General features: G+C 43.8%; 2 protein-coding genes across 3 annotated transcripts in view; one reads left to right on the forward strand and one right to left on the reverse strand.

Moving 5' to 3' along the window:
- Nucleotides 1-14,004, reverse strand: part of POU6F2 (POU class 6 homeobox 2) — a 314,499-nt gene that overhangs the window by 99,951 nt on the left and 200,544 nt on the right. The gene's annotated exons all lie outside the window — the stretch shown is intronic.
- LOC117055897 (DCN1-like protein 5) lies at nt 3,872-4,730 on the forward strand. The gene has a single exon (XM_033165830.1). The coding sequence runs from the start codon at nt 3,872-3,874 to the stop codon at nt 4,574-4,576; it is 705 nt and encodes a 234-aa protein (XP_033021721.1). The 3' UTR covers nt 4,577-4,730.

Consider the following 14,004-nt stretch of genomic DNA (forward strand, 5'->3'; position numbering starts at 1 on the left):
TTAATGGACCTAGGTTAGTAATCTCAACAAATTGTGGTGAGGACTTTTGGCAGGAATTACAGATGTGGAGGGAAGGGTTTAACCTCCCCTCCCCATGTGCAGTAGTCCTGCAGGAAATCGCATCTCCACTTCCCCCCCCCCCAACATCGAGGATTAAATATTACATGGCTGCAAGCCATTTCATTAACAGATAGGCATTGACTAGTTTCACCAGACTATTGTAAGGATTACAGAGATACTGTAAGTAAAGCTCTTTTGGCAGTTAGGTAAAAGCATTAGGCAAACTCTGGGCTGTGCTATTGCAGGCTTTTATCCCAAAGTAAAAGTGAATTTGAAGAGTGCAATGGATTTTACCAAAGTGACATAAATTATGGAAATGGTTCTTTCTTCTCCTTCAGTACTTTTTGAGTGTTTACGAAAAAAGCAGAACCTACTGTTTACCTGTGGCACAGCCGGAGAAAACTCAGACCCTCCAAGTGCCCCTATTTTCCAGGGGCGTCCTTGATTTAGTGAAGCCATCCCGGTTTCTGATCTGATCCTGGAATATCCCACTTTTCCTTAGGATGCCCCTATTTTCATCAGAGAAATGTTGGAGGGTATGGAGCTATCTGACCCCTGAGCCGTCTGAAGGCAATCCTGTACAATCGTACCTCGAATGGAATCTGTTATGGAAGTCCTTTCGACTTCCAAAAGTTTCGGAAACCAAAGTGCAGCTTCTGATTGGCTGCAGGAAGTTCCTGCAACCAATCGGAACCCGCGTCAGACGTTCAGGTTCCAAAGAACGTTCACAAACTGGAACACTCCCAAGTTTGCGCCGTTTCAGGAGCCAAAACATTCGAGTCACAAGGCGTTCGACTTCCAAGGTATGACTGTATAGGGAAGGTTTGTTTAAATGTTTAATACTTTATTATGTTTTTTATATATATATTGGAAGCTGCCCAGAGCGGCTGGAGCAACCCAGTAAGATGTGTGGGGTATAAGTAGTAAAATTATCTTCATGGAATCGGATGTCCCTAATTTCATCATAGAAATGTTGGAGGGTGTGGAAACTGGCAGGCATTGTGAGATCTGTGAGAAACCCTGTTCTGACCTTGGAAGTAGAAGTTGGGGGAGAATGATGGCACCAAGCACAGCAAAATATGTAAGGCTGCAGTCGTGTCTCAACTTTACCTGGGAGTAAACCACCACTGAATTCAATAGGGCACTTATTGTAGGGACACAACACAGAAAGCACACTCCAAAGATAAGCTGAGCCCGCTGTCTCCAAAGGCACCCCCCCCCCTTTTAGTAGGGTTGTAGTGGGCATTCTTGTTATTGCAGGCAATAGGGAAAGAAGCAAATTGTTGAGGATGGATGTGCAGCCAGATACGCCAAACTCCCATTGATTTAAATGGGGCATAAACATGCTTCAGTGTTTTCCGGATTGATCAGGCTGTGTCTTCAAGCCGTGGCCTAGCCTAAAGACGGCAAATTGAAGCAGGCCTCTTGTTTCATAAGCGTTTCCAAACTCTCCTGCCAAGTGGGCCTTGATTTTTGTGTGGAGAAGTGATTACTTTTTAAACACAAACACTAAGAAGCAGGGAAAATGCTAGCTGAATCTTTTCTTATTATAGCACCCTAATTGGAACAACATATTTACTCAGCCTGTTTGAGGTCCACTCAAACCTCCACGCTAAAAGTATAGCTTGAGTGCATGGGGGACAGTATATGCTTTTACAACAAGATGAGACAAATTGCCACAATCTTCCTTAATGTGATCTCATACCAGATGAGCTGAACAATGCGCAAGGGGAGAGGCAATGGCAAACTTGACTCTTTTCTGCCAAATAAAAGTGAGGTGGAAATGGAGGTCGGTGATTTTCTTGGTGATAGCGTTCTTCTTGTCAGAACAGAAGTGAAAAGGAGTTGGGCACAACTCACAGCAAATGTACCGGGTAATTTTGTTAAGTATATGTTATTCACTGCAGCTTATAATATACAAAAAAATAGAAGAGAGGGAGGGGGCACCTTGTCTGGCTCTCAGTGGCTTGAAAGAATTGACAAATACCACACAAGCAAAACACAAACTTTTGAAAGTTATCTCTTTGCTTCCATTTTATACAAGTCTCCTCATGATCTACGAAGAATACACCACTGCAAGTGTTTGAAAAAGCACAAATGATCCATGCTTTGGATCTTGCACCTCTGGAAAATCCACCCTCTGTATGATCAAAATACGGTGTTCTCAGTGGTGGCACCTGAATGTAAGCACTTGCTCCTCAGAGAGACTTCCCAGTAGGCTGTTGATTTATTCATGAGCAAAAATAGGAAAAATAACAAGAAATAAAAGATAGAAATCGGCATAATCTATGTATACGATGAGATGCAGATTTAGAAATAACCGCCATGATTTCAAAAGTAATACCAAACTCAAGGCAGAGGCTCCACACATGAAAAAAATGAAGAGATTAGGTAGGGCCAGACGTAATGATTTGCCATACGCTGCTGTATATCCCATGAGTTTATGCACATTTCCTCCTCCCTTGCATCATTGATGCACAAACACAATTTATCCATCATTCACACAAACATAAACAGATCAACACCTCTCCCTCCCACCCACCCACCCACCCTACTCTGCTACCCCAAGCAGGCAGATGGTACAAGAGGGGTGGGGTGGGGTGGGGACATTGCCACCATTCATTCATTCATGCAAGCAACCAACCTTCTTTCATGCTTCTTTGTCTCTTCCTTATAGGTCAACTAGAAGTTGTCTTCCCTCCAGCTGCCAGTGCCCTCCTCTAATCTAATTAAATCCATCTACATCTAATCTAAATAATAATAAAAATATATCAAAGGTAGGAGCACAGACCACTGTTAAGTCTCGGTCTGGGAATGAAGAGACAGGATTCTTGGATGAAGCTGTCTGTACCACTGGAGAGTTTGATTTCTGATACTAAGGCAGGACAAATTCCAAGTCCTCAAACAGCAGACAGAAACCTATCCCATCTGGAGAAGAATCTGTCTGCAGGCAAGGTCTCCTTCACTTGAGGAGGCCTTGGACAAAGGATTCAGCTGAGGTCATGGTGGAGTTCTAGCAACAGCTCAAAACATTTCCAGTCTTTAGAATCTTAATTTGTACATGGCCCTGTGCACCATTGGTGGGAAGGCAAAATAGAAATTTTAAAAATATATTGGGATTTGTCTGGTGCCAAGTGCCACTCTGCTTCAGAAACCAGGTTCCCCAAGTCCAACTGGAAGCCATGGGAGCAGAGAAGCAGGGCAAAACACATTGCAAAAGGCTACTACAGGTAGAATTTCCTAGACTGGACCTGGCAGACAGGACTGTGCACATACAATCCTGTAAACAAGCAGCAACATGGGGGGTGGTGCTGGATTTTGTCTCACCAACTCTACTCCCCACAACAATGTGTAGATATGGTTGCAGCTCACTTTACAATGCTATACAAGGCAAGTCTACTTAGGTCAGTGTTTTTCAACCACTGTTCCGCGGCACACTAGTGTGCCGCGAGATGTTGCCTGGTGTGCCGTGGGGAAAATTACTTTATATGTAGTCAATATAGGCACAGAGGACCAGCGTTGCCACCGCCGCCACCGCCGCCGCTTCTCCCTCAGGAAAGCTCTTTATTTCGCTCCCCACCACAGTATCCCCCTTCCCACGCCTGAATCTACCAGGCGCGGCGGCGGCGGCGGCGAGCTGAGAGGAAGGAAGGCAAGAGCCGCGACGGCACCGGCAGCTTCTCCGCCTCCTCCTCCGCCTCCTCCTCCTCCTCAGCTGCGAGGGAAGGAAGAGGCGGCGGCTCCCTCCCCCCTCCCGAGGGGCCCCGCGGCCCTCCGCCTCCGCGCCCCCGTCCGGGGCGAACCGAGGGAGATGCCCGTGAAGAAGAAGCGCAAATCCTCGGGGCAGGCGGGGGACGAGACGGGCCTCAAGAAGTGCAAAATCAGCAGCTACTGCAGGTCTCAAGCTTCTAGTAAAGTGATAAGCGGTGAGGAGCATTTTTCAAGCAAGAAGTGCCTGGCTTGGTTTTATGAATATGCAGGTGAGGATGAAGTGGTAGGGCCAGAAGGAATGGAGAAATTCTGTGAGGACATTGGCGTTGAACCTGAAAATATTATTATGCTAGTTTTAGCCTGGAAACTGGAGGCTGAAAGCATGGGATTTTTTACAAAGGAAGAATGGTTAAAGGGGATGACCTCATTACAATGTGACTGCACAGAAAAGCTGCAGAGTAAATTTGATTTTTTGCGCTCGCAACTGAATGATATTTCAACATTTAAGAATATCTACAGATATGCCTTTGATTTTGCAAGGGATAAAGACCAGAGAAGTCTGGATATTGACACTGCAAAATCTATGTTAGCTCTTCTGCTTGGAAGAACGTGGCCTCTGTTTTCAATATTTTACCAATACTTGGAGCAGTCAAAATACAGAGTAATTAACAAAGATCAGTGGTACAATGTGTTAGAATTCAGCAGAACTGTCCATGCAGATCTTAGCAACTATGATGAAGATGGGGCATGGCCTGTTCTTCTTGATGAATTTGTGGAGTGGCAAAAGGTTCGCCAAGCATCATAGCAAGAGCAGCTTTGAAGAAGGTGCTGGATCTTGTGATGTTGCAAAAACTGAGTCAAAACCAAGGGTTGCGTTCACATCCTTATGAACTTTAGTCATTTTTTCCCCTTTTATTTTTAAAGGAAGCCTTGTTACATGTGAAATGGGCATTGAACCACACCTCATCTGAGACTGAAAATTGGAGGGTTTCGTCTTAAGTTTCTAGCATTTCAGAACAATAAAGATTCAGATTTGTAACAGTCTTAATATATATATATATATATATATATATATATATATATATATATATATATATATATATATATATATATATATATATATATAGGCACAGAGTTATTTTTTTAAATATTTTCTAATGGTGGTGTGCCTCGTGATTTTTTTCATGAAACAAGTGTGCCTTTGCCCAAAAAAGGTTGAAAAACACTGACTTAGGTGATCTAGCCAACCACTGCAAAATTAGTTCTGAAACTGGTCTGTTCACTGTTTTAACCTAAGCATCTCCTTTTCTCATTTAGTCACAGAAAATCAGGTAGGATAGGTTACCATTTTAATCAGGTACATCAAGAGGGTACTTTAAAGCTCAATACTTGCTCTTCTCTTGTTCATTTTTAAAATTGCTCACTTTGTGAGTCAAATTTAGACTGTAATGTCCTTAGGGCAAGCACCTGTCATTACATTTGTGCATTAACTGCAATACTCTTCTGTTACATGAACTATGCCCACAAAAAAACAAAAGTCTTGTTCTCCAAGTGCTCAGTTGTTGCAAACCCAGTTTCATCAGTGGGGGAAATACAATGGGAGGGAGAAATAGTAGTGATTAGAGTCTGACTTGCTGCTAATGAGGAAGCTGTACCTGAAAAGCCAGAGGTGGAACAAAATATGCCTGTTCCACAAGGAAATTCCAACAACCATCATGACTTTCTCTGCCTTCTTCCTCCCTAGATTCTAGGACTCATAGTTGCCATTTTGATTGGGCAGGCAGATGGCTTCTTGATTAGCACTGTTTATGCTTACCAAAAAAACACCTTTTTATGTAGTATTTACTTTAATAACTGAATTGGCCTTGGTTACCCTAGTGCGGGGGTCAGCAACCTGCGGCTCCGGAGCCGCATGCGGCTCTTTTACACGGCTGCCGCGGCTCCGGGACTCCGGGGCGGATACGCCTGCCCACTTCTCCAGCTGGCAGCGACCGCCCTCCAGCTGGCCAGCGGCCCGCCCTCCGGAGGCTGAGGGCGCTGCTCAGGGGCGTACCTAGGATCACCTGGCCTTGAACAGCGGGGCAGCGGGGCTCGGAGGCGGTGGCGCAGCTCAGCCGAGGGCTCTGGCGGGGAGCGCGCCTGAGGCGCGCACGCTCCTTCGGGAAGAGATGGAGCTGGGCGAGCGGGAGGGGGAACTTTGAAGACCCCGCCTCTGCCTCCAAAGCAGGCGCCCATGGGAGAGGCCGCCCCCCGAGCCTGCCTGGCGGGACCAACCCTGCCCAGCTCCGGGAGTCTTCCTAGCGTGGGAGGCGGCCTTGGGGCGGACAGGGGAGCTCCGGGGTCGGCGGGTATGTGGGACCCCGCGGCATCCAGAGGCAGCTGGGAGGCGGGACGGGATGGGGGCAGGAAGGGGGCCTTCAGACGCGTCCCTGCATGGGCACTGGAGGCCAGGACTCCTCGGCTGGGTCGTGGGACTGCGGGGGAGGGCTGGCTGCGGTTCCTCTCGGAAGGCTGCTGGCTGCTGCGTCGAGGCGACGACGAGGTAGGCAGCTGCGGGCTGGGCCAGGGGCGGCGGGTGGCGGGCGAGGGGGGAAGCCCTCTTTTTAAAAATGGTCGAGGAAGCGGCGCCTGTTTCCCTGCCGCTGCCTCCTTTGCTCCTGGTTCCGCTCGCAGCCTCAGACCGTGCTCTCGCGGGTGCGCGTCTCTCTCCGCCCTGGAGCAAGGCCGGGACGTTTTGCAGTTTTTCCTCTGTCCTGATTGTGTGTTAGGGGAGCCTTGACAAAGCACCTGTTGGCATGGAAGAGAGGAGTCCTAACTTGGATCTGTGTTCATGTGCAAAATCTATCGCCACTGTCATTAAGGGGGCAGGGAATTCCCCTAAAAAGGTTTGAACACTACGAACTACTACAGCCACCTGTATGCAAGTCAGCACAAACATCACAGGCTTCTCTGGTGCAATTCTGTGCTTTATTTAGCAAGAGAGGAGGTTGGAAGAGGTGAACATAGCCTCTGGTCTGGAATATTAAGGGTAAAAGACACTAAGATTATGGTAAAAGCCAGCAGTCTTCAATAAGACATGGGACAAACATTTAACACAAGTGTGCAGTTGAGGACTCATTTTTTTTTTTAAAAAAAAAACAACAAATCAAATATTTGTATGCTGTTGCAACCCACCTTGGATCTGGCTGTGACCTTGTAGTGGTCCCTAGGGTGGATAAAAATGAATGATTTTTTTTTAAAAAATGGATTTTTTTTTAATTTAAATCGTATTTTTTTAATTTAAATCGTATTTTTTTAATTTAAATCGTATTTTTTTAATTTAAATTGGATTTTTTTAAATTTAAATTGGATTTTTAAAAATAAAATGCAGTGTTATATTTGTTTTAAATGTTGCAATGGTTTTGCGGCTCCCAGTTTTTTTTTCCCCTTTGGAAACGGGTCCAAGTGGCTCTTTTGGTCTTAAAGGTTGCAGACCCCTGCCCTAGTGGGTGACCTTTATTGGGAGGAGGACAGCGGAAGTGTGACCCTGTTAGTCCTACTTGATCTCCCAGGAGCTTTTGAAACTACTGATCATGCTATCCTCATAAACCATCTATGTGTTGTGAGCTTTGTAGGCACTGTTTTTACAGTGGTTCCAATGCTATCTCCAGGGTTGGTTTCAGAGAATAGCACCAGGTAAGTTGCATTTTGCTGCCATCTTGTTACAGTGCTATTGAATATCTATAAGTAGTTACTGGGGGTGGTCAGGAGGAAGTTTGGGGCAAGGTACCTTCAGTATGTTGATGTTACCTAGCTCTACTTCTATGTAACATCTTAATCAGTAAGTGGTGCACAAGTCCTAGACTGCTGCCTTGACTTGGTGATGGGTTGGATGAGGGCCAACAAATATTTTTTCTCCTTAGACAGACCATGTAAGTACGTTTGCCATATACTGATTATTGGTCCCAACTGACCCAGCACTATCTAAACTTCCATCTGTTCCCAAGACCAGATACTGCCTCTGACAGTGGAGGGAGAACATAGCTATCATGACTAATAGCTGCTGATAGCCTTGGCCTCCATGAATTTGTTTAGTCTTCTTTTGAACCCATCCAAGTTGGTGGTTATCAATGCCTCCTACGGAAGCAAGTTCCATAGATTAACTATGTGCCGCATGAAGAAGGCTTTCCTTTATTTAATTATTTCCAACCACACATAATTTCACTTTGGCCAAATAGCACTCCCTCCCTGCCAAGCCTCCCTGCAGGTAGGAGCAGAACCACCATTTCACCGATACCGTGCTCCCAGATTCCAACCTGCCGAGTGATTCCAGGAGGATACCACACAGGTCATCATCCAGAACGGCCAAGAGCATTTCAGCGCCAAATCTGGGCTAAAGCCAGAAGGAAATGGGTCTAGAATAATCCAGCCACTACGTCTCTGAGCACCTTGCCCAAGGAGAGAGATTTGTGGCTGGGTGGTAGTTGTCACATACCCCTGGGTCCAGGGAAATCTGCACTGTCACCTCCTTTAGGACAGCAAGACCCTGCCTCCTTCCCTTCAAGCATCTTGTCTACACCATTGGGCCACATCAAATGGACGGCATTGAACCAACAACTTTATTCAACGGCACTCCCTGGATGCCTCCTTCCAAACTGCACTAATTGTTGTGTCAAATTCAGTATGAATCCAAGCAACTTTGCCCTCCAAGTTCTTGGGAATTTGTCACAGCAAAGCCTCTGAGGGCTCCGAAATCTCTACCATTCACCTCTCAGAACAGTTATTGAAGAGTACAATGGAGAATGAAAGTGAGATGCTGACCTGAGAGAAGAGATTGCGACTGACAGTCCAAGCAAAGCTGGTAAAAACATTCCAAGTCACTGCTGCCACCTCTGACTCAGGTCCCCAGCCTGTATGCATACTCTTTTAGGCCCTGAATGGTCCCAGATCTGGGCCTCAACAACTGACACTAGCCAAGCTTTGAGGGAAAACTTGTCTTCCATCTCTCTCACCTCCTCCCCCATTTCCCTGCTCTAGGACCCTGGAAAAAGACTCATTTCTTAAGGGTGAGCTATGCTGATCTTAAATTGGACATCTATATTATTTCCTGAAAACCTGCATATCCTTTCTGAGGGGCATAAATTTCTGTTTTACGACTATGACAATGCAAAGCAATTTTAAATGCCCGGAGGAAAGAACAAGAAATGACGAATGGAAAGCAATTGAATGATTCATTAGACTCAGAGTACAATTGGATGAGGAATTCTATAATTTTGGAATTCAATTTAATTTAGTTGACCTTCCTTTAATTATCTTTCTCTTTGCTTTCATGTAGCTTTGCGTAAAATATAGTTTCTGAGGACCACATGCAGTAAGAAATACAGTATTATAGCGGGAAGAATACGTCTGGCAATACAACAGTCTGGGGGTGACCATTCTACAGAATCAAGCAGGTTGGATAATTTTATTGAAGGCTTAGCTCACATATCTGTTACTGTCTCTAAAATGTATATTCTCTAGCTAGAAAATTGGATCTTTGTTACACATTAAAATATGAAATGAGAGTTTGTTTCATTTACATTTCTAGAGAGGGTTTTGGGGGAGAGGGGCTAATACGTCAATATAAAAAGGTCCTGCAAATTTGCACCTGATTGAGCTATTTACACTATTCATATTCACAGATTGGATCCCAGAATCTAAACCGAGCACTGACAATCATACCTGTGATGATGCAACTTCATATGAAAAACATGCTTGCTAATGTTTGAGGCAAAAATCATGCAATTTAATTAAATGCAATTCTTCGAGAAAGAAAGTATGCTAGATGCTCAAGGGTCAACAGTCATGGCTCTTCTGTGAATTTCCACTGCATATCCTGGACTGGGTCCTACTTTTTTCTAGAAAATTTCAGAGTCAAGCAACTTGCAGTTTTGCTATGTGAATTTACTACCACACGACATTTTCTCACATGGATCAAATATCCCTTTAAAAGTATGTATGTCAAAATAAGTCTTCTAAGCAGATAACGTCTCTTCCCAACTGGTCTCCCCAAAAAGGGAACTGCAGCAATGGTTTTGTTAGTTTAGAAGCTTAATGTTTGACTCAAGGTGACAGTTCTAATGTTGGATTTAAATGGGGCGGGGGATAATGAGCACAACCAAAGGGGGATAAAGGATAACCCCTTGATTTCAGAAAATGCTTAAGCCTTCCCCATAAAAATCAATGTGCAGCACAATCCTTAAAATGGTTAGTAAGTGCCACCAATTTGAAATACACTCTAATCTTTTGCCTTGTTTGCCTTTACAAAAACTGTGAGGCAGATCACTTGTCAGTTGCAGGTAGAAATAATGAGGTTGATAATGGAGGGCTGAACTGGCGTTTTAACCCATGGCCAGCCATTAAAACTCACCATTCCCTAATCCACATTGTTTCTTGTTCAATCATTACTTGTTCTATTGTTTTGTGAGCCACGCAAAAGCTTCACAAAATGTATGAGCGAGTAGAAGAAGGAAGCTGTGGGAGAAGCAGGACTCTGAATGACATTTGCTGCGTCAAGTGAGAATTCTGATTATTATTAATTTTTTCTTTAAATCCTGTTAAATCTATATGAATAAGCATGTCACACCCAGTCACATTTTACCAAACAATTTGTTGTTTCCCCCCCTTAATTACATTAATTACTGGGAGGAGGGAGCAAGGAGACGGGGCCAGAGGAGCACCTGCACTTTCTAAAGATTAATCTATAAAAACCAGCAACTCTTCTTCCTCTTGTTATGGTCCCTTGACATTCTGGGCTCACGTACAACCTCTCCTACAGGAGCTCAGACTCGCAAGTGTCATTATGCTCATTGTCCTTCTGGAAAAAAGCTCATTTCAGAGAACACAGTTCACCATAATAGCTTTGGTTTTAAACAGAGATATCTCCTGTGATACACATTGACTCTGAAATAAAAATAACAATAATTCCACAACCGTTCCCAATAAGGCAAGGACAATATTTAGAGAGCAACCATGCTGTGAGCGTACAGTGCATCTGAAGGAAAACAAACGAAATGAATAAAAAGAACCTGAAATAACCTCACTGGTAGAAGATACGCTTTTTTGTTATCATCCTATGGCACACTCATGTGAGAAATCTCACCATCAGCCTCTGATGTGCTTTCAACTAACTCCTGTTACTTATACATTTTACTTTAATTTTGTATACATATGAGGACAGGTGTATTATTTTTTATGGCATCTTTCCCAGCCTGAAGAATGCTTCCTGCCGTACCGTGACTATGCTGAAAATATATCTTTTGCAAAATGAAACCTGAATTTATTACAATTATTTGTATCCATTCTCCTCCTCCTTATAAATGTCTTCTGGCTGTTGTTTAGAGTGACTTTAACCTTTTTACTGACTAAAACTGGATTAAGCGGTGTAGGCTTTGCTTACAAATAACTTTTCCTCCAGGTCAATTTAGCTTAATTTGGGGAAAAAAAGGTTCCATTCCATAATACTCTTAAATTAATTATATCAACAGCTGCAGTTAATGCTATTTAAACAACAGTTAAAGCACTGCAGTCCCTTTTACTGCTATTCCAGGGATCATGTTAGGCGTCCTTCTCTTTTTAGATCCAACAACATGATCTCATAACAGGATGAGTGGATTTTGAAATGGAGCATTTAGACAATGAAAGAAGAGAGTCGGGGAATATTAACGAGAAGAGAGACTCATCCATGGCTAAGGGGGGTGGGGATGAAGAAGATGTTGCTTTACGAGGCATTTCCACAACTGCTTCTCTATCATGGGGTAAAATCTTTAGATAAGGATTCCCTCCCCTCCCCAAGCACTGATACGAGATGTTATCAAACCCAGCTGTGTGCTATTTAGTCTCAAGGGCTGACTTAAAAGGAATGGCACCAGCCGGAAAACAGCAACACCACGGCGTGCACCCAAACTGGGAAAGTAGTCAGGGAAGTAGAGGGAGATATTTGGCTTTGATACATCACTAGAATCAAAGCTTTGCTTTCACAGTAAACAGATTTTCATTTGCAGTGGTTGGTCACTGTTGAGGGGTGTGTGTGTGTGTGTGTGTGTGTGCGCGCACACACACACACAACCACAATCTCAAGACATGCATTTATATATTTCCCTGTGAAGGGGGGGGGGGCTATGAAAGTGTAGAGGAGAGATAGAAACTAAAATTGAATGCCGGCTGCCAAGATGGAAATGATATTTGTTTTCTATCACACCAGAGAGGCACCATCCCGGCTTTTGTCCTTCAAAGCTGCGAGCGACCACGCTTTAATGCCTGCAGGTTGACCATGCATTGTTATTATCCAGTCTCCATGTTCACATCATGTGTCATCTGACCAAAGGAGAGTCTACAAAGTGAAAGCCTCATGCAAAATTTATGCTTATATGGCTGTTTCAGTCAGTGGAAAAATCAATACTCCAGGCTTGATGCACAGAAATGACTGAGTGCTCTCTGACTGACACTAAAAGCACTGGGAGATTGAGGGGCTGCATTTGCCGTTCCAAGGAATCGAGTGTATTAGAGCTCTCATAATAGTCTGCTCACCTTATATTAGCCTTTCCTTGGGATTATTTTTTGATAACAATTATGATTGTGGGGTTTAAGGCAATTACACTATTACAAAGAAAAAGCTGCTTTTTATGTCCTGTAAAGCTATCATATATTTCACACCACAACTGCCTTCCAATTATTTTTGCTACAATGCACTTTGGAAGCAAAATGTCCTAACTGATATATATTAGTCCTTTATGTTTTATAAATAAAAATCAAACCCATAATGTAATCCTTCAAAAGAAGCTCCTCACATGCCCAGATGTGATTTTTAAAAGAGCAAAAAGCAACACATTCGGAAAGTCTTCAAATAAAAAAGGAGGGAGAGAAAGAAAGAAAGAAAGAAAGAGAAAGAGACATAGATAGCCGAGGCTCTTATAGAGGGAGTAGCATATGCCAAGGAGTATATTTAAGGTTCACCCATAGCTTAAAGAGTTACTGCAACATGATAAGGTTGTGCCCGGAATTGTGGAGTTTAATGAAACAGGGTGCACAATAAAGTGTCCAAAAATGGAAAGCAGAAAAAAGAAAGTAAAAAACTAACTATATCGTTTAGAGCCAAAAATGAATATTTCACACTTCATTTGGGTACGAGCCCATAAAGTCTTCTTGATCAGCTTGAAATGAATCACTATCAAATTGGGTCCTGAAGACATACTATCTTCATGCTCCAATATTTGTATTACATAAATAGGTTTTTCATTGGGCCTGTCATATAATGCAGTCATATGATACTGTCTTAATTTCATATACTGTATGGTACTGACGTAATTTCACCTATTAAAAGAGGGTGATTTAAACACTGGCCCTACGTACATTAAGGGCATTTTCACATGTTATATACCTGACTTGCCACTGAATGTTTGCTTTGGCCAACCCTGGGCTTCTGCCCCCATGCCAGAATGAAGGTGAGAGTCAAAATATGGATATTTCTTCTGCAACTTTATCATGACGTACGGAGATCTGCAACAAGCAGCAAAATCTCTCCTAACTAAACACCACCCTGAAAGTCCAAGCTTTCTAACACTTAAGCTAAGAACTAGAAGTGAACTCTTCCACAGTGATATTGCCATGACTGTACATGCTGGACTAGTCAGTAACTGAACATAACTTTGCTTTGCCTGCTCACCTTAAAAATGTGTCAAGGGTGTGTCTTAACAGTTTCTGTCGCCCCAGTTGGACAACTGGAACAAGGCCACCAGCAGCCCAGGGGACTTCCCTCTCCACCTCCCCTTGAGCTGGACATCTATATGAGATGGCTTAATTTCATATTCAAGACGCCTCAGGGTACTCACTTCGATAGCCTGCCCTAAATTCCCTCCCAACCCACGTTGAACCTGCCTAACGTGGTTAATGGGTACAAAAGGCAGAACAGCTAAATTGTAGACTCTTCACCCCCTGGGCAAAAAAAGGCATTTCAAATTGCAAGAAGCCTTAAAAAAAGAATACTAGCCCACATGCGGAAACAGGCCAATCCCACACTTTGTTGTTTAGTCGTGTCCGACTCTTCGTGACCCCATGGACCAGAGCACGCCAGGCACTACTGTCTTCCACTGCCTCCCGCAGTTTGGTCAGACTCATGTTAGTAGCTTCGAGAACACTGTCCAACCATCTCGTCCTCTGTCGTCCCCTTCTCTTTGTGCCCTCCATCTTTCCCAACATCAGGGTCTTTTCCAGGGA

Source organism: Lacerta agilis, chromosome 12 (assembly GCF_009819535.1).
Source record: "Lacerta agilis isolate rLacAgi1 chromosome 12, rLacAgi1.pri, whole genome shotgun sequence".
Classification (NCBI taxonomy): Eukaryota; Metazoa; Chordata; class Lepidosauria; order Squamata; family Lacertidae; genus Lacerta; species Lacerta agilis.